This window comes from Bombina bombina, chromosome 4, assembly GCF_027579735.1.
Source record: "Bombina bombina isolate aBomBom1 chromosome 4, aBomBom1.pri, whole genome shotgun sequence".
Taxonomy (NCBI): domain Eukaryota; kingdom Metazoa; phylum Chordata; class Amphibia; order Anura; family Bombinatoridae; genus Bombina; species Bombina bombina.
The window spans coordinates 1,200,842,333-1,200,866,498 of NC_069502.1; the positions used below are offsets into that span (position 1 = coordinate 1,200,842,333).

Genomic DNA, 24,166 nt, shown 5'->3' on the forward strand with positions numbered 1-24,166 from the left:
TGAAATCTTGGTCGGCTGATGCGTCTTCCAAGAACAAGCTACTAAACATTCCTTTCAAGGGGAAAACGCTGTTTGGTCCTGACTTGAAAGAGATTATCTCTGATATCACTGGGGGTAAGGGCCATGCCCTTCCTCAGGATCGGCCTTTCAAGGCAAAAAATAGACCTAATTTTCGTCCCTTTCGTAAAAACGGACCAGCCCAAGGTGCTACGTCCTCTAAGCAAGAAGGTAATACTTCTCAGGCCAAGCCAGCTTGGAGACCCATGCAAGGCTGGAACAAGGGAAAGCAGGCAAAGAAACCTGCCACTGCTACCAAGACAGCATGAAATATCGGCCCCCGATCCGGGACCGGATCTGGTGGGGGGCAGACTCTCTCTCTTCGCTCAGGCTTGGGCAAGAGATGTTCTGGATCCCTGGGCGCTAGAAATAGTCTCCCAGGGTTATCTTCTGGAATTCAAGGGACTTCCCCCAAGGGGAAGGTTCCACAGGTCTCAGTTGTCTTCAGACCACATAAAAAGACAGGCGTTCTTACATTGCGTAGAAGACCTGTTAAAAATGGGAGTGATTCATCCTGTTCCATTGAGAGAACAAGGGATGGGGTTCTACTCCAATCTGTTCATAGTTCCCAAAAAAGAGGGAACATTCAGACCAATCCTAGATCTCAAGATCTTAAACAAATTTCTCAAGGTCCCATCTTTCAAGATGGAAACCATTCGAACTATCCTTCCTTCCATCCAGGAAGGTCAATTCATGACCACGGTGGATTTAAAGGATGCGTATCTACATATTCCTATCCACAAGGAACATCATCGGTTCCTAAGGTTTGCATTCCTGGACAAACATTACCAGTTCGTGGCGCTTCCTTTCGGATTAGCCACTGCTCCAAGGATTTTCACAAAGGTACTAGGGTCCCTTCTAGCTGTGCTAAGACCAAGGGGCATTGCAGTAGTACCTTACCTGGACGACATTCTGATTCAAGCGTCGTCCCTCCCTCGAGCAAAGGCTCACACGGACATCGTCCTGGCCTTTCTCAGATCGCACGGCTGGAAAGTGAACGTGGAAAAGAGTTCTCTATCCCCGTCAACAAGGGTTCCCTTCTTGGGAACAATTATAGACTCCTCAGAAATGAGGATTTTTCTAACAGAGGCCAGAAAGACAAAGCTTCTGGACTCTTGTCGAATACTTCATTCCGTCCCTCTTCCTTCTGTAGCTCAGTGCATGGAAGTGATCGGGTTGATGGTAGCGGCAATGGACATAGTTCCTTTTGCGCGCATTCATCTAAGACCATTACAACTGTGCATGCTCAGTCAGTGGAATGGGGACTATACAGACTTGTCTCCAAAGATACAAGTAAATCAGAGGACCAGAGACTCACTCCGTTGGTGGCTGTCCCTGGACAACCTGTCACGAGGGATGACATTCCACAGACCAGAGTGGGTCATTGTCACGACCGACGCCAGTCTGATGGGCTGGGGCGCGGTCTGGGGATCCCTGAAAGCTCAGGGTCTTTGGTCTCGGGAAGAATCTCTTCTACCGATAAATATTCTGGAACTGAGAGCGATATTCAATGCTCTCAAGGCTTGGCCTCAGCTAGCGAGGACCAAGTTCATACGGTTTCAATCAGACAACATGACGACTGTTGCGTACATCAACCATCAGGGGGGAACAAGGAGTTCCCTAGCGATGGAAGAAGTGACCAAGATCATTCTATGGGCGGAGTCTCACTCCTGCCACCTGTCTGCTATCCACATCCCGGGAGTGGAAAATTGGGAAGCGGATTTTCTGAGTCGTCAGACATTGCATCCGGGGGAGTGGGAACTCCATCCGGAAATCTTTGCCCAAGTCACTCAACTTTGGGGCATTCCAGACATGGATCTGATGGCCTCTCGTCAGAACTTCAAAGTTCCTTGCTACGGGTCCAGATCCAGGGATCCCGAGGCGGCTCTAGTGGATGCACTAGTAGCACCTTGGACCTTCAAACTAGCTTATGTGTTCCCGCCGTTTCCTCTCATCCCCAGGCTGGTAGCCAGGATCAATCAGGAGAGGGCGTCGGTGATCTTGATAGCGCCTGCGTGGCCACGCAGGACTTGGTATGCAGATCTGGTGAATATGTCATCGGCTCCACCTTGGAAGCTACCTTTGAGACGAGACCTTCTTGTTCAGGGTCCGTTCGAACATCCGAATCTGGTTTCACTCCAGCTGACTGCTTGGAGATTGAACGCTTGATTTTATCGAAGCGAGGTTTCTCAGATTCTGTTATCGATACTCTTGTTCAGGCCAGAAAGCCTGTAACTAGAAAGATTTACCACAAAATTTGGAAAAAATATATCTGTTGGTGTGAATCTAAAGGATTCCCTTGGGACAAGGTTAAGATTCCTAGGATTCTATCCTTCCTTCAAGAAGGATTGGAAAAAGGATTATCGGCAAGTTCCCTGAAGGGACAGATTTCTGCCTTGTCGGTGTTACTTCACAAAAAACTGGCAGCTGTGCCAGATGTTCAAGCCTTTGTTCAGGCTCTGGTTAGAATCAAGCCTGTTTACAAACCTTTGACTCCTCCTTGGAGTCTCAATTTAGTTCTTTCAGTTCTTCAGGGGGTTCCGTTTGAACCCTTACATTCCGTTGATATTAAGTTATTATCTTGGAAAGTTTTGTTTTTAGTTGCAATTTCTTCTGCTAGAAGAGTTTCAGAATTATCTGCTCTGCAGTGTTCTCCTCCTTATCTGGTGTTCCATGCAGATAAGGTGGTTTTACGTACTAAACCTGGTTTTCTTCCAAAAGTTGTTTCTAACAAAAACATTAACCAGGAGATTATCGTACCTTCTCTGTGTCCGAAACCAGTTTCAAAGAAGGAACGCTTGTTGCACAATTTGGATGTTGTTCGCGCTCTAAAATTCTATTTAGATGCTACAAAGGATTTTAGACAAACATCTTCCCTGTTTGTTGTTTATTCAGGTAAAAGGAGAGGTCAAAAAGCAACTTCTACCTCTCTCTCTTTTTGGATTAAAAGCATCATCAGATTGGCTTACGAGACTGCCGGATGGCAGCCTCCCGAAAGAATCACGGCTCATTCCACTAGGGCTGTGGCTTCCACATGGGCCTTCAAGAACGAGGCTTCTGTTGATCAGATATGTAGGGCAGCGACTTGGTCTTCACTGCACACTTTTACCAAATTTTACAAGTTTGATACTTTTGCTTCTTCTGAGGCTATTTTTGGGAGAAAGGTTTTGCAAGCCGTGGTGCCTTCCATTTAGGTGACCTGATTTGCTCCCTCCCTTCATCCGTGTCCTAAAGCTTTGGTATTGGTTCCCACAAGTAAGGATGACGCCGTGGACCGGACACACCTATGTTGGAGAAAACAGAATTTATGTTTACCTGATAAATTTCTTTCTCCAACGGTGTGTCCGGTCCACGGCCCGCCCTGGTTTTTTTAATCAGGTCTGATAATTTATTTTCTTTAACTACAGTCACCACGGTACCATATGGTTTCTCCTATGCTATTATTCCTCCTTAACGTCGGTCGAATGACTGGGGTAGGCGGAGCCTAGGAGGGATCATGTGACCAGCTTTGCTGGGCTCTTTGCCATTTCCTGTTGGGGAAGAGAATATCCCACAAGTAAGGATGACGCCGTGGACCGGACACACCGTTGGAGAAAGAAATTTATCAGGTAAACATAAATTCTGTTTTTTCTCTCTCTCTCCTTGTGCGGGGGTGGGGCTTTATCAACTGTCAGAGCCTGTTGGTTAGCTACCTAGCGAGCGGTGTGTTTGCAGTTTGGTTCTGCTCATGCTGTTGCACCTTGGTTCCTAACAAACTTTATGGGTCCGTTAGAGGAGTTTCTTTGCTCCCTCGGGAGATGGGGGGTCCTTAGGGATTTCTCGGTTGTCGAAAGGATTGGTCTCGGATGAGTTTCGGTTGCTCTGCGGCCTATAGGGGTGTTGTGTTGGTCTACACCATCTAGGTTGCGAAGGAGCGTGATGTTTTGTGTTCCTTCCAGTGGCGGCTGTGCTTCCTCTCTCACGCCTTTAGCATGATCATCTTTTCCTTGATCTTCTCCTGCTGCAGAAGTTTTTTCTAGCTTCTGAGACATCCTCAGTCTATTGTGGCCTGGGGATGGGTCTTGGTTGCGGTAAGGGATTTTCCCTTTGCGATCCTGATTGGTGGTTGTCGCTCGTCCACACTGTGTAGCGGTTTATGCGTCCGCTGGTCCTTAGGGTTCTTTGGTTTCTCTATGGTCATTTTTCAGTTTTCTGCTGCTGTCTTTCTCTGTCCTGACATTTGTCCAGGTGAGCCTAGCGAGCAGATCTTGGTTGTCTTCTTAAAGACCTGAGTTGGTCTTTCTGTCCTATTAGTCGGGTCCCCTTGTTGTTTTCAGGGGCTGTGACTGGGTTTTTGCCCTGAGAGTGGGGTCTTCAAGGCTTGTGTCTCGGTTGCATCTACTCATGGTAATTGTTCAGGTCCTTTGCACTGTTGGTGACTTTGCGCCCTGAGGTTGTTTTTTTTTTTTCTTTTCAATAATGTTGTTCCCGGTTTTCGGACGAAAAGGGATTTTGTTTTCTGGGAGTATTTTTTTACGGTAGGTGACTTCATTGGTCCGCCTCTTACCCTCCCGTCTTGGCATTCTGTGTCCTCTTTGGCTTGGGTATAAATTTCCCATAAGTAATAAATGTGGCTGTGGACTCTTCATTAGGAAGAAAAACATAAATTATGCTTACCTGATAATTTTCTTTTCTTCCGTGGGAGTCCACAGCCCCCCGCACGTTTTGGAGGCATTGTTGTTTCATCTTCTGGCACCTTTTCACCTTGATGCTTCTTCCACTGTTCCTTGTTCCTCGGCTGAATGACTGGGGGATAGGGGAAGTGGGAGGAGTATTTAAGCCTTTGGCTGGTGGGTCTTTGCCTCCTCCTGGTGGCCAGGTTCTTATTTCCCATAAGTAATGAATGCTGCTGTGGACTCTTTCCCACGGAAGAAAAGAAAATTATCAGGTAAGCATAATTTATGTTTTTATCTTATCTCTCACTGTGAGACCAATACTTACCATTCTCTAAAAGCTTTTTTGTCTGTTCACATTCTATAAGTAGCCTCATCAATCTTTCCAGGCTCCTTAGGGATTGTTTAAAAGGCAGTTTTTACCTTGGAAACTGTATATGTCTTTAAGGGAGTTAACTATTGTTCTTTATGTAATTGAGAGACACTTACAATAGAGTGCTCAGTAAAATAACTTGCTGTTTTCTTTACATGCTGGCGAGTTTTTGAGAACCAGGCCCTTAAAGGGACAGTACAACGTAAAATTGTTTTCCAATTAATGTATTTTCAATGACTTGTTATACCAGCTGCAGAGTATAAAATGTTTAAGAATTAGCATTTTCATGTTTATTTATGTATGTGAATTAGCTAGTTTTGTGCTTTTAAACCATAGCCTATTACAATGGGTTGAGCTTCAAGCTAATATCTGATCTCATTATCTTATCACTTTTATTCACACAGACTTGCTTCGTTATCTTATATCTGTTTGTAAAGCAAAGCTCAATACTTACAAACGACAATGGAAAATTAACATTTTATTACTTAAACTATCCTGCAACCCACTGTAATTTCCTTCTTAATATGAAGAGAGTGCACGGCTTCATTTCTTATTTGTGGGAAATACTGAACCTGGCCACCAGGAGGAGGCAAAGACACCCCAACCAAAGGCTTAAATACCTCCCCCACTCCCCTCATCCCCCAGTCATTCTTTGCCTTTTCGTCACAGGAGGTTGGCAGAGAAGTGTCAGAAGATACAGAGTAGTTCCTTATGGAGGGTAGTACTCTTCAGAATGGGACTGGAGTTTTAAGTAGTCCTTTCAGCCTCTCAGTGAGAGCATTGGCGAATGTTAGTTTGGAGATACAGGGAGAGTCTTTCTGAGAACCCATCCAGACTCGTATTAACAGCTCCAAAGCAATCAGTGTTGATGAGTTTCACTGCCTGCCTCCATCACTCAAGTCCATGTCAGGAGCGATGCTACAAGACTGTCAAACTTGAGAGGCTGTGTTTCTGTTCCACGGCATAGATTCCGGTAAGATCGTTACGTTATTAAATGTGTATAAAAAATGAAAGAAGACAGGGTCACAGTGTGACTCCTTTTATCTGAATGGAATCGAGGGTTAATGTCTCTGGAAGGGGATTATTGAACAAGAGGGATTAATCACATATTTTAAATATTATGTTTATGCTGTGACATGTGGGAGATGAGGCTCAGGCAGATTTAGCAACGTACAGGTTTTACTTTCATTTTGGAGCTCTGCGCAGCCCGTTAGGCTTGGCACGTTTTTAGTTGTGCAGGGGCGGTCCTGCATGGCGCATCACGTGACCGGGTGTGGTCAGTGATTCTCTTCTTTCTGACTGTACGGTGTCTGGAGACGAAGCGGTTTCTCTCTTGGGCCTCAGCTCCCCCCAGAGACATTGTACTTTGTTGTCACAGATACTCAGACAAAGAAAAGATCATTCAGGCGGCGAGGAAAAGAACGCCTATAATCTTCAGAGAAGACTCACTCCAGATCTGCGCTGATCTTAGCCCTACCACGTTGGCGAAAAGGATAGGATCTCGATATCTTACTCTTCACCTGAGAGATTTGGGAATTCCATATAGATGGGGGTTCCTCTTTGCTATCAGAGTCACCAAAGAAGACAAGACATACATACATACAGTATATAAGGATTCTGAGGATTTGGAGCAATTTTGTGCACAACTGGACATACCACCTCCCTCACTTCCGAAGCTCACAGAGGAACCTAGAGGTAATAAACCACAAAAGAAACCAGCACCTAAGCCCCAACGTCAGGGGTGGTCAACAGTTGAAAAGAGGAAGAAAAACACCTTTGCACCCCTGGCAGTGGCGTCCGGATCCTCACAGGAACCACATTGAATTACAAGACCTGCACAAATTTGGAGACAATAAGTATCACTTACTGTTCACACTGGAAGTGAGAATAGGATTATTATTCCTGCATAATTTAACGTTGTACTTTTATTCTTCATCTAGCCCAATTTGAGAATCTGGCAATGAGAACTGCCTATTACCCCCTCTGTTTATACATACCCATGACTGTGGCGTATAGTCAAGATTGTCTATTGAAGTGATTGCTCAGTCATGAGATCATTTTTTTTTTGGTTATTGCAATGTTTTGTTTAATGTGTTATTATAATTGGTTAATTGTATTTTTCAATTTTGTACTCACCTTTAACAGTGTGCCTCTAGAAGAGATCCTCTGCTACTGTATCGCCTTCTTGTCTGTCAGCTCTCACCTTGCTTCCCATTCTTTTGGGGAAGGAATCTTTGGGACAGGTCAGGTAAGACGTGGTAAAACGGAAGGAATGGTAGCTTTGGACATTACATATGTACGTTAGCTTGACATTTGGAGTTGGCTTATTCATTTGAATGGTGCATGGAATGTTCTTAATACATAGAGATGATATGTGATACAAGTGGCAGTTTTTAGGGACACATTCAATGTAACCACGTGAGTATGAATTATTTGTGTTAGTACTGTTTTGTTAACTCAATTTAAAATCTAGTATCTGTTAAAGTTATTGAGCACAGGTTGATAATTACCCTGATTGATTAATGTAAGAGTTGTTTACCTGTGCCTGTATTCTTTTATGCCTATCAATAAACAGATGAAACAAACAAAAAAAAGAATGAATGGGAAAGACTTCTTTATCCCCTTTTTCTTCTTTTAAGAAATTGTTCCTGGTTCCGGACTCTCAGTTGGAGTTGTGGGGTTCGGTCCTTAAAGTAGACGGTGCTATCTACATGCTTGCTAAGCGCACTACTATCCCACTTGAGGATAGTTCGTCGTTTAAAGAGCCCATGGATAAGAAGCTGGAAACTCTATTAAGAAAAATGTTTCAGCGTACGGGTTATTTGTTTCAACCGGCATCGGCTGTTGCTGCGGTGGCAGGAGCTGCTACCTACTGGTTTGACTCCTTATCTGAGTTGATCGAGGGTCCCCTCAACAGGATCCAAGAATTAAGGCCTTAATGGTAGCTATTTCGTTTATTTGTAATGCAAATGCAGATTATTCGCCTGAACGCGAAGGCTTCTGGTTTTTTGGTGCTAACCCATGGGGCACTCTGGCTGAAGTCTTGGTCTGCAGACATGACTTCGAAGTCTAGACTTCTTTCCCTCCCATTTAAGGGAAAGATTCTTTTTGGTCCAGGCCTGGACTCTATCATATCCACAGTTACTGGAGGCAAAGGTGCCTTTTTAATGCAGGATAAGAAGAACAAACCTAAGGGACAAGGTCCTAATTTTCATTCCTTTCGTTCAGACAAATCCCAACGTCAGCAGCCTTCTGCAAAACCGGAGCAGTCCAAGGGAACTTAGAAACCTCCTCAGTCCTGAAATAAATCCAAGCAGAATAAGATGCTCGCAAGTCAAAGTCAGCATGAAGGGGCGGCCCCCGATCCGGATTTGGATCTGGTAGGGGGCAGACTATCACTGTTTTCAGAAGCTTGGTTTGGGGACGTGCAAGACCTGTGGGTACTGGAGGCCATTGCTCAGGGATACAGGATAGGTTTCAAGTCTCATCCTCCCAGGGGCAGATTCCTCTTATCAAACCTGTCTTCAAGGCCAGGTTTTCCAGGATTCTTTCCTTTCTCCAGGATGGTCTGGAGAAGGGCCTTTCGACTAGCTTCCTTAAGGGACAGATTTCGGGCCTATCTGTTTTACTGCACAAGAGGCTCGCTGAGCGTCCAGATGTCCAGTCTTTTGTTCAGGCTCTGGCGAGAATCACACCTGTGTTTCAACTTAGCGCTCCTCCTTGGAGTTTAAATCTTGTTCTTAAGGTTTTGCAGAGGGCTCCGTTTGAGCCTTGGCACGGCCTTGACATTAAATTACTATCTTGGAAGGTTCTCTTTTTCCTGGCTATTGCTTCGGCACGCAGAGTATCTGAGATGGCTGCCTTGCAATGTGTGCCCCTTTACCTAGGATTCCATGCTGTTCTTCATACTGGGTTAGGTTTTCTTCCTAAGGTTGTTTCTGATTGTAACATCAATCAGGAGATTGTTGTTCCTTCCTTGTGTCCTAACCCTTCTTCTTCGAAGGATCGGTTACTTCATAATTTGGATGTGGTTTGGGCCTTAAAGTTCTATATTCAAGCTACTAAGGAGTTTAGACAGACTTCTTCTTTGTTTGTTGTCTCTTCTGGGAAGCGTAAGGGGCAGAAAGCCTAGGATCATTATTCGCTTAGCATATGAAACAGTGAGACATAAGCCTCCTCAGAGGATTAAGGCTTATTCAACTAGAGCAGTGGCTTCCTCTTGGGCCTTCAAGAATGAGGCCTCTATGGAGCAGATTTGTAAGGCGGCTACCTGGTCCTCCTTACATACATTTTTCAAAATTTTACGTTTGATGTTTTTGCTTCGGCTGAAGCATCTTTTGGGAGAAGGGTTTTGCAGGCTGTGGTGCCCTAAGAATAGGGTCTGCCTCTCTTTTTGCCCTCCTGTTTTCATTCAGTGTCCTCTAGAGCTTCGGTATATGTTTCCCACAAGTAAGGAATGAAGCCGGAGTCTCTCCTCATATTAAGAAGGAAAACATAAATTATGTTTACCAGATACTTTCCTTTCCTTCTGTATTTTCTCAGTTGGGCGGACCTAAATCTTTTTCTGGCACCATTAATATTTCTCATACTGTTTCTTGTTCCCTCGGCAGAATGACTGGGGTTGAGGGGAGTGAGGGAGGTCTTTAAGCCTTTGGCTGGGGTGTCTTTGCCTCCACCTGGTGGCCAGGTTCAGTATTTCCCACAAGTAAGGAATGAAGCCGTGGACTCTCCTCATACAGAAGGAAAGGAAATTTTCTTCTTCTTCTGCTGGCTGTGTTAACAAAGTCTGTCAATAGCATATACTCAAGTATCAAAACTTTTAGTATAGGTTGTGATACCACAGGCTAAATCAGCTATTTCATATGCTGAAATATGGGTAAAGGAGCTACTTGTAAACAATTTAATATGCTACAGCAGGTAAAATGGATCATTGGGAACAATTTAAAGGGGGGAACATTTTTGGGTGAACTATCCCTTTAAGGAGAACAATGGGAATCAACATTTTAGTATCTGTCTGTCCCACCACCCAGTAAGGGGGCGTGTTTTCTTCAAAACCTTCTTGTTTACATATATTTTCTATAACCAGTAATAAAGAATTAAAATGTACAGTATTGCTGGGGACACAACAGGCAAAGGCTACTATTTCAAATTACAAAAGGCAAAGAAGCTATCTGTAAATGATTTAATACAATCCAACAGGTAAAATGGATCACAGGGGAACACATTATATTGTCCCTTTAAATGTGGTGCAGTATTTAGTTATGTTTAGTTTAGTCATCATATTAGGATTTGGGTTCAGCTCCAAAACTATTGTGTAAAAAACATAGGCTGCTTCTCTTGAACATTTACAGATCCACTACTGGACCAATAAAAAGAAAACAATATATTTTAGTTAATTAAATGGTCTGCTAATCTCCCTGACATGCAGTTCATATACCATATTTATATTAATATACCTACAAGGGCTGGGCGATTAACCGCATATGCGATTTTAAACCTCGATTAACCGCAGCGATTTTAAAACCGCAAGAGTCCGTGGTTTTTATGGGGGGTGGGGCCTGGGTGGACATCACGACGATCGTGCCGTGTGAATACAATGGAAGAAGCCGGTCCCGGACCACCGGTAACTGAGTGACATGTTCTGGCCTAGCATTATAGCTAGGCAGAGGAGCTGTGCACACACAGCAGTTAGAAGAGGCGATTCTGCGGGGCATAGAAGAGTGGAGTCACATTGTCAAGGTGGGTTGCTCACTCAGGCGATTGGAGGCAAGCAAGTAAGAAACTTGCACTACGGGCAGGATAAAGCCTCAATCTGACTGCACTGCCACTGTCTGCAGGGGTATAAAATCTAAAGTAAACAAACTCCGGTGAGAGGGAGGGAGGCTCTGTGGAAGTGAAAGCAATCTGAATAACAGATGTGGCAGTGCCCTGGCATATACTTATACCTGAAGATTTACCCAATAAAATATTTTTTATTTTCATACATCTACACAGTAAAACACGTTTAATGGTAATGCTTTACATACGTACAGTATATATGTATTGTAGGTGTTTGAAAATAAAAACAATTATTTTATTGAATAAATCTCCAGGAATAAGTATATGCAGCAAGTTATTCAGACTGCTTTCACTTCCACTAAGCCTGTCTCCCCCCTCCCTCTCTCCCCTCCCCGCTCCCTGGAGCTTGTTTAGAAAGTTACGGTGTTTTAGTATTTTTATTTTTGCCCATATCGCCCAGCCCTAATACCTACAGTAGACACCAGTGTGTGCCATGTTTAATGCACTGTAGTATTGATATCTGGTTCATGTACCAGTGCATAAAACATACACTTACACGTATTGCTCTCCGCATTCAGCGATGTCTGTCGGACATGATCTGCTGATCGGATCATGTTGGACAGATACATAATAAATAGGCCCCATTGTCTACAATAGCAGTGAAGATTAAGGGGCTGAATTATCAAGCTCAGACCACTGCTCCATAACTTGTCTGCCTGCTCTCTCCTATACGATTGGGCTGATTGACACCCCCTGCTAGCGACTGATTGACCGCGAATCTGCAGGGGGCGGCATTGCACAAGCAGTTCACAAGAACTGCTTGTGGAATGATAAATACTGACAGCCTATGCTGTCGGCATTCATCAATGTCTGTCGGACGATCATGTCAGACAAACTGATGATAAATCGGCTCCTTAGCCAGAAGTAATCTGATACATACTTTGAGTCATAAAGAACTTCTTTCTATTACCTGTGCTCTTTTCTGTTTGTCTAATGTTTAGAATTCGATATTGATGCTTCAAGTATAAAGCTTAAATGCAATAAAACATGTTTTGTAAGATCAGTGAGAATCTCTTTAAATCTAAATTACGTAAAGCTCGATTTATCAATCAAGGGCGTAGATATTGGCCCCGTCCGCCCTAGCTCTCCTCTGACGGGCTGCAATCCGCTGCCCGAATTTAACATTGCACACGAGTGCAACCCCGCCTCCTGCCTGCACACAGCCAATCACGCACGGCCAGGATCTTTACTTTACTGAACTACCTTAAGAAAAGAAGTGTGGCTTTATCCTATTGTATTTGTGTGATCTTAGCATTTCCTTGGTTTACAAGGAGAATGAAAAATATGAGAGAAAATGCACAGTTGACAAAACAAAGCTGCATTATAATTACAAAATTCAAGTTTTTTATTTAATGACCCTTTAATTGAGCCTTTCACAGATTGACTATCTTTCCCTGTCTTAAGTGGACTTTATTCTTTACTGATTTGTTGCTTCAGTGTCAGGTCTTCTGCTGGGGCAGGGATGGAAAATACCCAGCATTGCTTGTTACAGAATGACTAATGCTGGCTATCCAATTACAGTAACACATTTTACATACTTGGTTCAAAGCCTGATGAAAGAGCAATTATTTTAGCAAAGGCTAGACACAGTCCAGTGGGTTTGCTTCCCATCGCTTTGGCTCAAATACCTCGGGGATAGATAAACAGAAAAGCTTTGTGTTTGTTGTTTTGTATCCGGCATAGCACACAGTGCAGTCTGTTGATGTGAAATAAATCCCTCTAATCAATGATATGTGCTCTGACCAGGACTATTTATGGAATGTGTAGGCAACGTCTCAGCTTTTAGTCAATTGTGAAAAACCTTGTTTCAAACCTTCAAACAATCTGTCTGTAATATAATATTGAACTTATTTACGGGTAGTTTCTGAAGACAAAACTAAACCATTGTATTCCCATACTGTAGCTATCTTGTTAATGCAGACGTCTCTGCCAGCACAAATATGCTTTAGCTAAACACAGATTTTGCTACTGTGATTTGTATACAAAGGCATCAGCTCTTTACCTTTTAATTGATTTATTTATTGTTATCAGGGGCGAAACTCCAGGGGGAGCAGAGGTCGCAATTGCGACTGGGCCCCCAAGGGTGGGGGCCTAGCTTAAAAAAAAAAAAAATTACAATTAAAAACGTTGACCTGACAGTGCCTGCACTGATATCATGTGAGTGTGACATGATGCTTCACTAGTGTCTCTGACTACAGGGGTTAGTGTTTCTGTTTTACCCATTGGTGTTTATGTGTGTGTGACTGTGTGTGTGTATGTATGTGACTGTGTATGTATTTATGCATGTGTGTGTGTGTGTGTGTGTGTGTATGTGTGTATGTATGTGACTGTGTGTGTATTTATGCATGTATGTATGTGTGTGTGTGTGTGTGTGTGTGTGTGTGTATGTTTGTGGAACCAGCAAATTACAGACCTTGTTACTACAGCACGGGAGTGGGGGGTAAAGAGTGTCACTATACAGTACCACTATATACAGTACGGGGGGCTGGACCATGTCACAGACTACTGTGGTCACTATATAAAGTACTGGGGCGGGTAGGGTCAGGCCAGCCATCTCACAGGCAGATTACAGACTGTGTCACTGACTCACTATATACAATACTGGTGTGTCAAACAGTGTCACTATATACAGTAATATGGGGTCAGACCATCTCACAGACTGTGGGCGCAGGGTACCTCCTTTTGCAGACATGTAATCTGATTCACATTTCTTTATCAAATTCACTTTTTTGGGGGGTGGGCTTTTTAGATTCTTGCACCTGGGCCCTGTGGTTTCTAGTTACGTCTCTGATTGTTATAACAAGAAGCAAATAAACTGTAGTCATTTTAAATTGTACAAATAAATGTAAACGTCACATGCAGTGCAGTGCCCATGCTACTGGTATTTCAAGAACTATGTACAAATCTTCCTCAGCATCCTAACACTGTATTTGTGCATAAGTGGAGAATCACATTTATAGTCACTCTTTGTTTAGATTTTCTATAGTTTTGTTTTATATGTTTTCTTGATAACGTACCTTTGTTAGAGCTTCACAGTACAAAGGGTAGACGTAAAATTATTTTACAGCTACATCACTCTAAAAGGTTTCAAGTCACATTACGTACAAAAAACTCATCTATCATGAAAATTAGGGAAAATTCTGAAGTTTGGTTAAACCCAAATTTTTTCTTTCACGATTCAGATATAGAACACAATTTTAAACTTTCCAATAAACTTATGTTATCTAATTTGCTTCATTCTCTTGGTATCCTTTATTGAAGGAGCAGCAGTGCACTATTGGGAGCTAGCTGAACACATTGGTAAGCATCTATGTGCAGCCACCAATCACTAGAAGGCTTCCAGCTCCTGAGCCTACCTAGATATCCTTTTCAACAAAGGATACCAAGAGAATAAAGCAAATTAGAAAATAGAAGTAAATTGGAAAGTTGTTTAAAATTGTATGCAGTATCTAGAAAGAAAACAAAATTGGGTTTCATGCGCCTTTAGGTTTTTACTGGTTTAATTAACCAAATATGGATTCCAGCAATGAGTATAGCTACAAAAGAGGCTGTGATTAGAAGTCTATTCTCAGTTTGTCTCAGATGTGACACTTTTATAAACCGTCCGTGTAAAGCAACAGCAAAGTCAACATTAAGCTTTCAACATTCAGATACAACTTTACAGTCTACCATGTGACCAGGAGCTTGCCCTTGTGTTTAGTGATGGTGTAGGAGTTTTTATTTTAACATAAATTCCTGGATTTTGAACTTTCTATTGCACGACTAATGTAACTTTTAAGAATGTGCTATGATCAGGAGTGTCCATGTATCTTGAGAATTATATGGCAACAAAATTTGTAATGGTTCTAAGAATTTTATAACTTGATGAGCTACATAGAACAGCAGTTTTTACATCAATGTGTAACACAATAATAGTGTTGTAACCACTAATGCTGCATAATCCTTAGAGAGTTCTGAAACCCAAATCTTTTCTTTTGTGATTTAGAAACAGGAAGGGTTTAACTAGCCCATGGGATTGTAACTTACTGGCTTTAAAGGACAACTCTATTGGACTTTAGCTGTTCCTCAGGTATAAATACAAAGTGTTTCTCCAACATAGGTGTGTCCGGTCCACGGCGTCATCCTTACTTGTGGGATATTCTCTTCCCCAACAGGAAATGGCAAAGAGCCCAGCAAAGCTGGTCACATGATCCCTCCTAGGCTCCGCCTTCCCCAGTCATTCTCTTTGCCGTTGTACAGGCAACATCTCCACGGAGATGGCTTAGAGTTTTTTTGGTGTTTAAATGTAGTTTTTATTCTTCAATCAAGAGTTTGTTATTTTAAAATAGTGCTGGTATGTACTATTTACTCTGAAACAGAAAAGAGATGAAGATTTCTGTTTGTAAGAGGAAAATGATTTTAGCAACCGTTACTAAAATCGATGGCTGTTTCCACACAGGACTGTTGAGAGGAATTAACTTCAGTTGGGGGAAACAGTGAGCAGACTTTTGCTGCTTGAGGTATGACACATTTCTAACAAGACTTGGTAATGCTGGAAGCTGTCATTTTCCCTATGGGATCCGGTAAGCCATTTTATTAAATAAGAATAAAGGGCTTCACAAGGGCTTAAAGACTGGTAGACATTTTTCTGGGCTAAAACGATTGCTATATAAGCATTTTTAATACTTCATAGTTTTGAGGAGTTATTTTATTCTTGGGAATTATGTAAAATAACCGGCAGGCACTGTATTGGACACCTTTTTCACTGGGGGCCTTCTCTAATCATAGGCAGAGCCTCATTTTCGCGCCTCTATTGCGCAGTTGTTTTTGGGAAGCAAGACATGCAGATGCATGTGTGAGGAGCTCAGATACATAGAAAAAGCTTACTGAAGGCGTCATTTGGTATCGTATTCCCCTTTGGGCTTGGTTGGGTCTCAGCAAAGCAGATACCAGGGACTGTATAGGGGTTAAATATAAAAACGGCTCCGGTTCCGTTATTTTAAGAGTTAAAGCTTTCAAATTTGGTGTGCAATACTTTTAAGGCTTTAAGACACTGTGGTGAAATTTTGGTGAATTTTTAACAATTCCTTCATACTTTTTCACATTTTCAGTAATAAAGTGTGTTCAGTTTAAAATTTAAAGTTATTAGCGGCGAAAAATTCAGGGTTTGCTATTGTGGCGCGCAGAGCGCTTTGGCTAAAATCTTGGTCAGCGGATGCGTCTTCCAAGAACAAATTGCTTAACATACCTTTCAAGGGGAAAACGCTGTTTGGCCCCGACTTGAAAGAGATTATTTCTGATATCACTGGGGGTAAGGGCCACGCCCTTCCTCAGGATAGGTCTTTTAAGGCTAAAAATAAACCAAATTTTCGTCCCTTTCGCAGAAATGGACCAGCCCCAAGTGCTACATCCTCTAAGCAAGAGGGTAATACTTCTCAAACCAAGCCAGCCTGGAGGCCAATGCAAGGCTGGAACAAAGGTAAGCAGGCCAAGAAACCTGCCACTGCTACCAAGACAGCATGAGATGTTGGCCCCCGATCCGGGACCGGATCTGGTGGGGGGCAGACTTTCTCTCTTCGCTCAGGCTTGGGCAAGAGATGTTCTGGATCCTTGGGCGCTAGAAATAGTCTCCCAAGGTTATCTTCTGGAATTCAAGGAGCTTCCCCCAAGGGGGAGGTTCCACAGGTCTCAATTGTCTTCAGACCACATAAAAAGACAGGCATTCTTACATTGTGTAGAAGACCTGTTAAAAATGGGAGTGATTCATCCTGTTCCATTAGGAGAACAAGGGATGGGATTCTACTCCAATCTGTTCATAGTTCCCAAAAAAGAGGGAACATTCAGACCAATCTTAGATCTCAAGATCCTAAACAAGTTTCTCAAGGTTCCATCGTTCAAAATGGAAACCATTCGGACAATTCTTCCTTCCATCCAGGAAGGTCAATTCATGACCACGGTGGATTTAAAGGATGCGTATCTACATATTCCTATCCACAAGGAACATCATCGGTTCCTAAGGTTCGCCTTTCTGGACAAGCATTACCAGTTCGTGGCACTTCCATTCGGATTAGCCACTGCTCCAAGAATTTTCACAAAGGTACTAGGGTCCCTTCTAGCGGTGCTACGACCAAGGGGCATTGCAGTAGTACCTTATTTGGACGACATACTGATTCAAGCGTCGTCCCTACCACAAGCAAAGGCTCATACGGACATTGTCCTGGCCTTTCTCAGATCTCACGGGTGGAAAGTGAACGTAGAAAAAAGTTCTCTATCTCCGTCAACAAGAGTTCCCTTCTTGGGAACAATAATAGACTCCTTAGAAATGAGGATTTTTCTGACAGAGGCCAGAAAATCAAAACTTCTAAGCTCTTGTCAAGTACTTCATTCTGTTCCTCTTCCTTCCATAGCGCAGTGCATGGAAGTAATAGGTTTGATGGTCGCGGCAATGGACATAGTTCCTTTTGCGCGAATTCATCTGAGACCATTACAACTGTGCATGCTCAGTCAGTGGAATGGGGATTATACAGACTTGTCTCCGACGATACAAGTAGATCAGAGGACCAGAGATTCACTCCGTTGGTGGCTGACCCTGGACAACCTGTCACAGGGGATGAGCTTCCGCAGACCAGAGTGGGTCATTGTCACGACCGACGCCAGTCTGGTGGGCTGGGGCGCGGTCTGGGAACTCCTGAAAGCTCAGGGTCTTTGGTCTCGGGAAGAATCTCTTCTCCCGATAAATATTCTGGAACTGAGAGCGATATTCAATGCTCTCAAGGCTTGGCCTCAGCTAGCAAAGGCCAAATTCATACGGTTTCAATCAGACAACATGACGACTGTTGCGTATATCAACCATCAGGGGGGAACAAGGAGTTCCCTGGCGATGGAAGAAGTGACCAAAATCATTCAATGGGCGGAGACTCACTCCTGCCACTTGTCTGCAATCCACATCCCAGGAGTGGAAAATTGGGAAGCGGATTTTCTGAGTCGTCAGACATTTCATCCGGGAGAGTGGGAACTCCATCCGGAAATCTTTGCCCAAATTACTCAATTGTGGGGCATTCCAGACATGGATCTGATGGCCTCTCGTCAGAACTTCAAGGTTCCTTGCTACGGGTCCAGATCCAGGGATCCCAAGGCGACTCTAGTAGATGCACTAGTAGCACCTTGGACCTTCAACCTAGCTTATGTATTCCCACCGTTTCCTCTCATCCCCAGGCTGGTAGCCAGGATCAATCAGGAGGGGCATCAGTGATCTTGATAGCTCCTGCGTGGCCACGCAGGACTTGGTATGCAGACCTGGTGAATATGTCATCGGCTCCACCATGGAAGCTACCTTTGAGACAGGACCTTCTTGTTCAAGGGTCCGTTCGAACATCCGAATCTGGCCTCACTCCAACTGACTGCTTGGAGATTGAACGCTTGATTTTATCTAAGCGAGGGTTCTCAGATTCTGTCATTGATACTCTTGTTCAGGCCAGAAAGCCTGTAACTAGAAAAATCTACCATAAAATATGGAAAAAATATATCTGTTGGTGTGAATCTAAAGGATTCCCATGGAACAAGATAAAAATTCCTAAGATTCTATCCTTTCTTCAAGAAGGTTTGGAGAAAGGATCATCTGCAAGTTCTTTGAAGGGACAGATTTCTGCTTTATCTGTTTTACTTCACAAAAAGCTGGCGGCTGTGCCAGATGTTCAGGCTTTTGTTCAGGCTCTGGTTAGAATCAAGCCTGTTTACAAACCTTTGACTCCTCCTTGGAGTCTCAATTTAGTTCTTTCAGTTCTTCAGGGGGTTCCGTTTGAACCCTTACATTCCGTAGATATTAAGTTATTATCTTGGAAAGTTTTGTTTTTGGCTTCTGTTGATCAGATATGTAAGGCAGCGACTTGGTCTTCACTGCACACTTTTACTAAATTTTACAAATTTGATACTTTTGCTTCTTCTGAGGCTATTTTTGGGAGAAAGGTTTTGCAAGCCGTGGTGCCTTCCATCTAGGTGACCTGATTTGCTCCCTCCCATCATCCGTGTCCTAAAGCTTTGGTATTGGTTCCCACAAGTAAGGATGACGCCGTGGACCGGACACACCTATGTTGGAGAAAACAGAATTTATGTTTACCTGATAAATTACTTTCTCCAACGGTGTGTCCGGTCCACGGCCCGCCCTGGTTTTTTAATCAGGTCAGATAATTTATTTTCTTTAACTACAGTCACCACGGTATCATATGATTTCTCCTATGCAAATATTCCTCCTTTACGTCGGTCGAATGACTGGGGAAGGCGGAGCCTAGGAGGGATCATGTGACCAGCTTTGCTGGGCTCTTTGCCATTTCCTGTTGGGGAAGAGAATATTCCACAAGTAAGGATGACGCCGTGGACCGGACACACCGTTGGAGAAAGTAATTTATCAGGTAAACATAAATTCTGTTTTTGGGCTTTTTTTTATCAGCACAGTGAGGCACTCATTAGTGTCTTGGGGATTCTAAACCAGTGTGCAAGGGCCTCATTTTAAGGCGCCAGTTTCTCCATGGCACCTGGGTTTGTTGAGCTCTGCACTAATGTTCTTAAAGAATATTGTAACTTCCTTTGTAGTTTTTCTTTACATACACAGATAAAAACAATACATAATGCTAACACTTAACAGAACACAGTACTGAAAATAATAATTCTGAGTGCTGCATTTAATTATGTAGTAATTGTTTCCCTAAAATATAAAGTAAAAAGTGTTTAAATATAGCATAATTTGCCAGTATCAGTTTGCATTTTATGTTGATTCAAGTTAGTGTTTAGATATGTATGACCAATTCTCAGTGTGCTTAGCAGAATGTACCTATAGCAGGAAGTACCTATCAACCAATGGACTTTAGCAGGAAGTACCTATTAACCTGTGGCCTTTAGCAGGAAGTACCTATCAACCAATGGCCTTTACCAGGAAGTACCAATCAACCAATGGACTTTAGCAGGAAGTACCTATTAACCTGTGGCCTTTAGCAGGAAGTACCTATCAACCAATGGCCTTTAGCATGAAGTACCTATTAACCAATGGCCTTTAGCAGGAAGTACCTATCATCCAGTGGCCTTTAGCAGGAAGTACCTGTCAACCAATGGCTTTTAGCAGGAATTACCTATCAGCTAATAAGAATTAATAGGAATTACACAACTAATACAGGCTTATTGATACTTTACTTTAAATAGAAAAAGCATATACACCACCAGTTTATAGATACTGCTCTTTCATATAGATGATATATTATTATTTTTTAGTACAGTGTCCCTTTAAATGTATAATTAACTAAAGTAGGTCTCCAATGTTAGTTGTATTCATTCACAGATACATAATTGTGTTTATTGTTGTTGAAAACTGATCAGTTTGAGATTCATTTGTATGGTCTTTGTGTCTTCTCAGGTTATTACTGTGGGATTGTGATGATCGCAGCTATAGCTATTACATAGAGGTTTCCACCAACCAGCAGAAATGGACAATGGTGGCAGATCGAACAAAGGTTCCTTGCCGGTGAGTGGGACATTGGTCCGAAGAGTTAATCAGTTGTATAACATAAAGGTTAAAAAGTTCAAATAGACTATGTCAACAAAAAAGTCAGGGAATTGAGCACTATTTTATAATCACAAATTTTTTTTTTATTAATAATAGAAAAAAAAATACTTTTAACTCTTATTGTTATCTAAAGTTTCTTTCAATAGTATATAAAACATTAAAATCCTTCAAAATAAAAATAAAACCAATCCAGTGACGTCACTCGTAACCAAGTTTAAAATGAAAATTGGGGGACCTGGAACACCCAACTAGAGGGCAGCCTCACCGAATAATAAGAGGGTATAGTATACATAGGGATTTATGCAGTCTCCCAATAACATACAAGATATATAAAGTTGCCTTTAAATGTAAAATACAATTATGTTAAGCATGGAGCTACAATCACAGTCTTTCATTGGCTTCAACAATTTGCTAAATACACTGGTTCAATAACAAAAATAATGAGCTGTAAAAGTTTAAACGTAAATAATGTTCTGTGTTAGATAATTCTTGAAAGCCTAAAATGATATTCCTGCATCCGTTTCCACATCAAGAAAAACTTAGTTTACAGTTCCAAAGCTGAAATGATTTCCAAACATGGCAGCTGCTTTCATTCAGCCAGCGTGTAAAAGTTCACTTAAGTAGAAAATGCCACCTCCACTTTTGCAAAGATAGTAAAGAAACTAAAGAGTCATATAGGAGTCTTTGTAACAGTAGAATATAAAGCAAGGAACCAAATATCCTTACAAGCAGGAAATCAGACACACAGACAGCTGTTCAGTTAACTTCAATTGTGTAGTAAAGGATTCCAGTCCAATCTCAAATACTCGTGCTGCTCAGAGTATAAACCCTCTTGAACTAGGGTGCATCCACTGCCTCACAGCCCATACCTGCGCTGGTCATAAAATAGGATGCTGAACCTCAACCTCACAAACAGGCCATTCAGCTTGCTTCCATGTCACAGGAGAGGACTCCAGTCCAATCCCAAGGGTATGTGCCGCTTGAATGCGGATCTCCTGGAAAAAGTCATATATTTAACGCTTTACTCCTCAAAACGGCTCTAAAAACAGCTCCAATGTCAACTCACAAAGTTGGTTACAACCACAATGCGGAACTGACGTTTTCTCAATAGCCTATGTGCGTTTCATCCCCAATGACTTCTGGGACTTCCTATATATATATATTAGGGCTGGGCAATATGGGGATTTTCACGTCAGCACCCCCTGTAACCCCCATTAAACCCCCCTCTGTAACCTACATAAGCCCCATCAGCTCCCACTGTAACCCCCATAAGCCCCCCTCTGTAACCTACATAAGCCCCATCAGCTCCCACTGTAACCCCCGCACCCCCTGTAACCCACATAAGTCCCCCTCTGTAACCTACATATGTCCCATCAGATCCCGTTGTAACCCCCAATAAGCACCCCTTTAACATCATAAGCACCGCCTGTAACCACCATCAGCCCCCAACCCACATAAATCCCAGCGCACCCCCCTCCATGTAACTTTCATCAGCCACAGCGCTCCCCAGTAAGTCGGCCCCCCTCCACGTAACCCGCATCAACCACAGCGCACCCCGGTAAGTCGGCCCCCCTCCCTGAAACCCGCATCAGCCACAGCGCACCCCCCCTCCCTGTAACCCGCATCAGCCACATCGCTCCCCGGTAAGTCAGGCCCCCCTCCCTGTAACCTGCATCAGCCACAGCGCTCCCCGGTAAGTTGGCTCAATGTCAAAAGGCGGGCACCGCAAGTTGGCGACCCTCCTGTACGTCATAGGTGACTTCAAATGGGGCGGGGCTAAAATTGCATACTCTCACGTTTTTAAAACCGCAGCAATTAATCGCGGTTTAAAATCACATCAGTGATTAACGTGCCGCCCTAATATATAGATATAGTATATAAATACATATTTAACAATGTTAATGTATGTGTCTCATTATTAAAGCCATCTGTCTGCCTTTTTTCTAACACCCGAGATTTCATATCTTTGATCCCTTATAAAGTTTTTGTGCAATTTTATTTTTAATATGGTTTTATTTTTATTTTGATGTTTCATATATTATTAAACGGAACTTTAGGTGCCAATTAGAAATAAAATGATTTTTTTCTATTATTAATAAATAATATTTTGTAATTATAAAAGAGGTGCTTGGTTCCCTGTATTTTTTGTAGCCATAGTCTTTTTGACTTTTTTCTTATTCTTTCTTTGTGGTTCTTTAATATTGTATTTAAGGGTCTTCACTATTTCAAGTAAAAAGTTGACATTTAGAATTGACGTTTCTTCTCCTTTCATCTATGTAATATAATAATATATTTTATATATATATATATAGTGATTGCTTAGTCAGAATGTTTATTGTATATATGACTTGATACTTACGTGTAAGAATCATCTAAACAGATGTTTTCTGATCTATTGTCACCTAGTAAGCCAGGGGTCAGCAACCTTGGCACCCCAGATGTTTTGGAACTACATTTCCGATGATGCTCAGACACACTTTAGGCTGGCTGTGTATCATGGGGAATGTAGTTGCAAAACATCTGGGGTGCCAAGGTTGCTGACCCCTGTAGTAAGCAAGAAATGTGACCAACAGAGCATATTCAGGATGGATATTGCCAAAATGTGAGCTGTTGTGGCTTTTTAGGACTAAGATGAAAAAGTACTGACCATAAGTCATGTAAATATTATTACATAATTGACAGTGTATATATTATTCATGTATTAACCCTATCAATGCACAGAGCAAATAGGCAGGTTTTAGCCAACTTACATTACACTGTGACAGCTGTGGACTCTAGTGCTGTCAGACAAATCTCATGGGAACAGCATTTTCACCCACACAACCCAACATCATTTCTTTGTCTAGATGAAGCGAGCTGTGATGTTCTCTTTGTCTTGTAACTCTCACAGTTATTAGCTGCATTTCCTACTTAGAGACAGCGCTTAGCTCTTATTAGACAGTGTCTAATGCACACCATGTACAAAGCGAGGCTAAGAAAGGTTATCTTGGTGTGATGGATGCCAGCTGAAGTCACTGTGGAAGAAAAAAGTCCACTTGTCAAGCCGTGGAAGAAAAAAGCAGAAGGAACTTGTTATAATGCTCTTTGGGCTGATGGGCTGAAACTAGTGTCTGTATTAATAATTCACTTCTGAAAGCAAAGACAGACTGTTCCAAACCTCCCTTTCTAACTGACTTTCTCACTTTCAAAATGCAGAGGACAGCATAGCGAGGATGTTTATCTGCACCAATAAAGCTCATTCTTTCTGTACAATAGAAGCCAATTAATGCTACGTGTTGATGTAATTGTCTCTCCTTTAAATGCCGTATGCAGATTTATTTCTCTCCTGACTAGCCTCACTTTTACTTGCTTAAAATGACAGTAATAAAAACGCTCTCATTACTTTTTCTTTGTTATATTTTCTTCTTAAAGGGCAAACATTTATGATACGTTTGTCAGCTTCCCTTGGCGGAAGCATTAGCAGAGTTCTGTATGAAGTGGACTGTCTAATGCAAGCAGAAGTCATCAGAGTAAGGTCAATAATAATTAGATCAAGCAGTCCAATAAATTAAACTTTTTGTAGCAAATAACTGCTTTGATTGTGTTGGCAGGAGAATGACTAAAGTAACATTTCATGTGAATGGTTTCAAAGTGGCACTATTACTGTATCACATACAGACGCCAAATATATCCATTTTTTTCTCTCTGCTGAAATGTAATTGTTTACAGCGTTTT

The 24,166-nt window shown here is 42.3% G+C and overlaps 1 protein-coding gene across 1 annotated transcript in view; it reads left to right on the forward strand.

The window, feature by feature from the left end:
* The window catches only part of BTBD9 (BTB domain containing 9), a 784,099-nt gene that overhangs the window by 472,422 nt on the left and 287,511 nt on the right, over positions 1-24,166 (forward strand). The window contains exon 9 of the mRNA XM_053712684.1: positions 20,303-20,410. Coding sequence (XP_053568659.1) covers positions 20,303-20,410 — 108 coding nt within the window. The remainder of the gene's footprint in view (positions 1-20,302; positions 20,411-24,166) is intronic.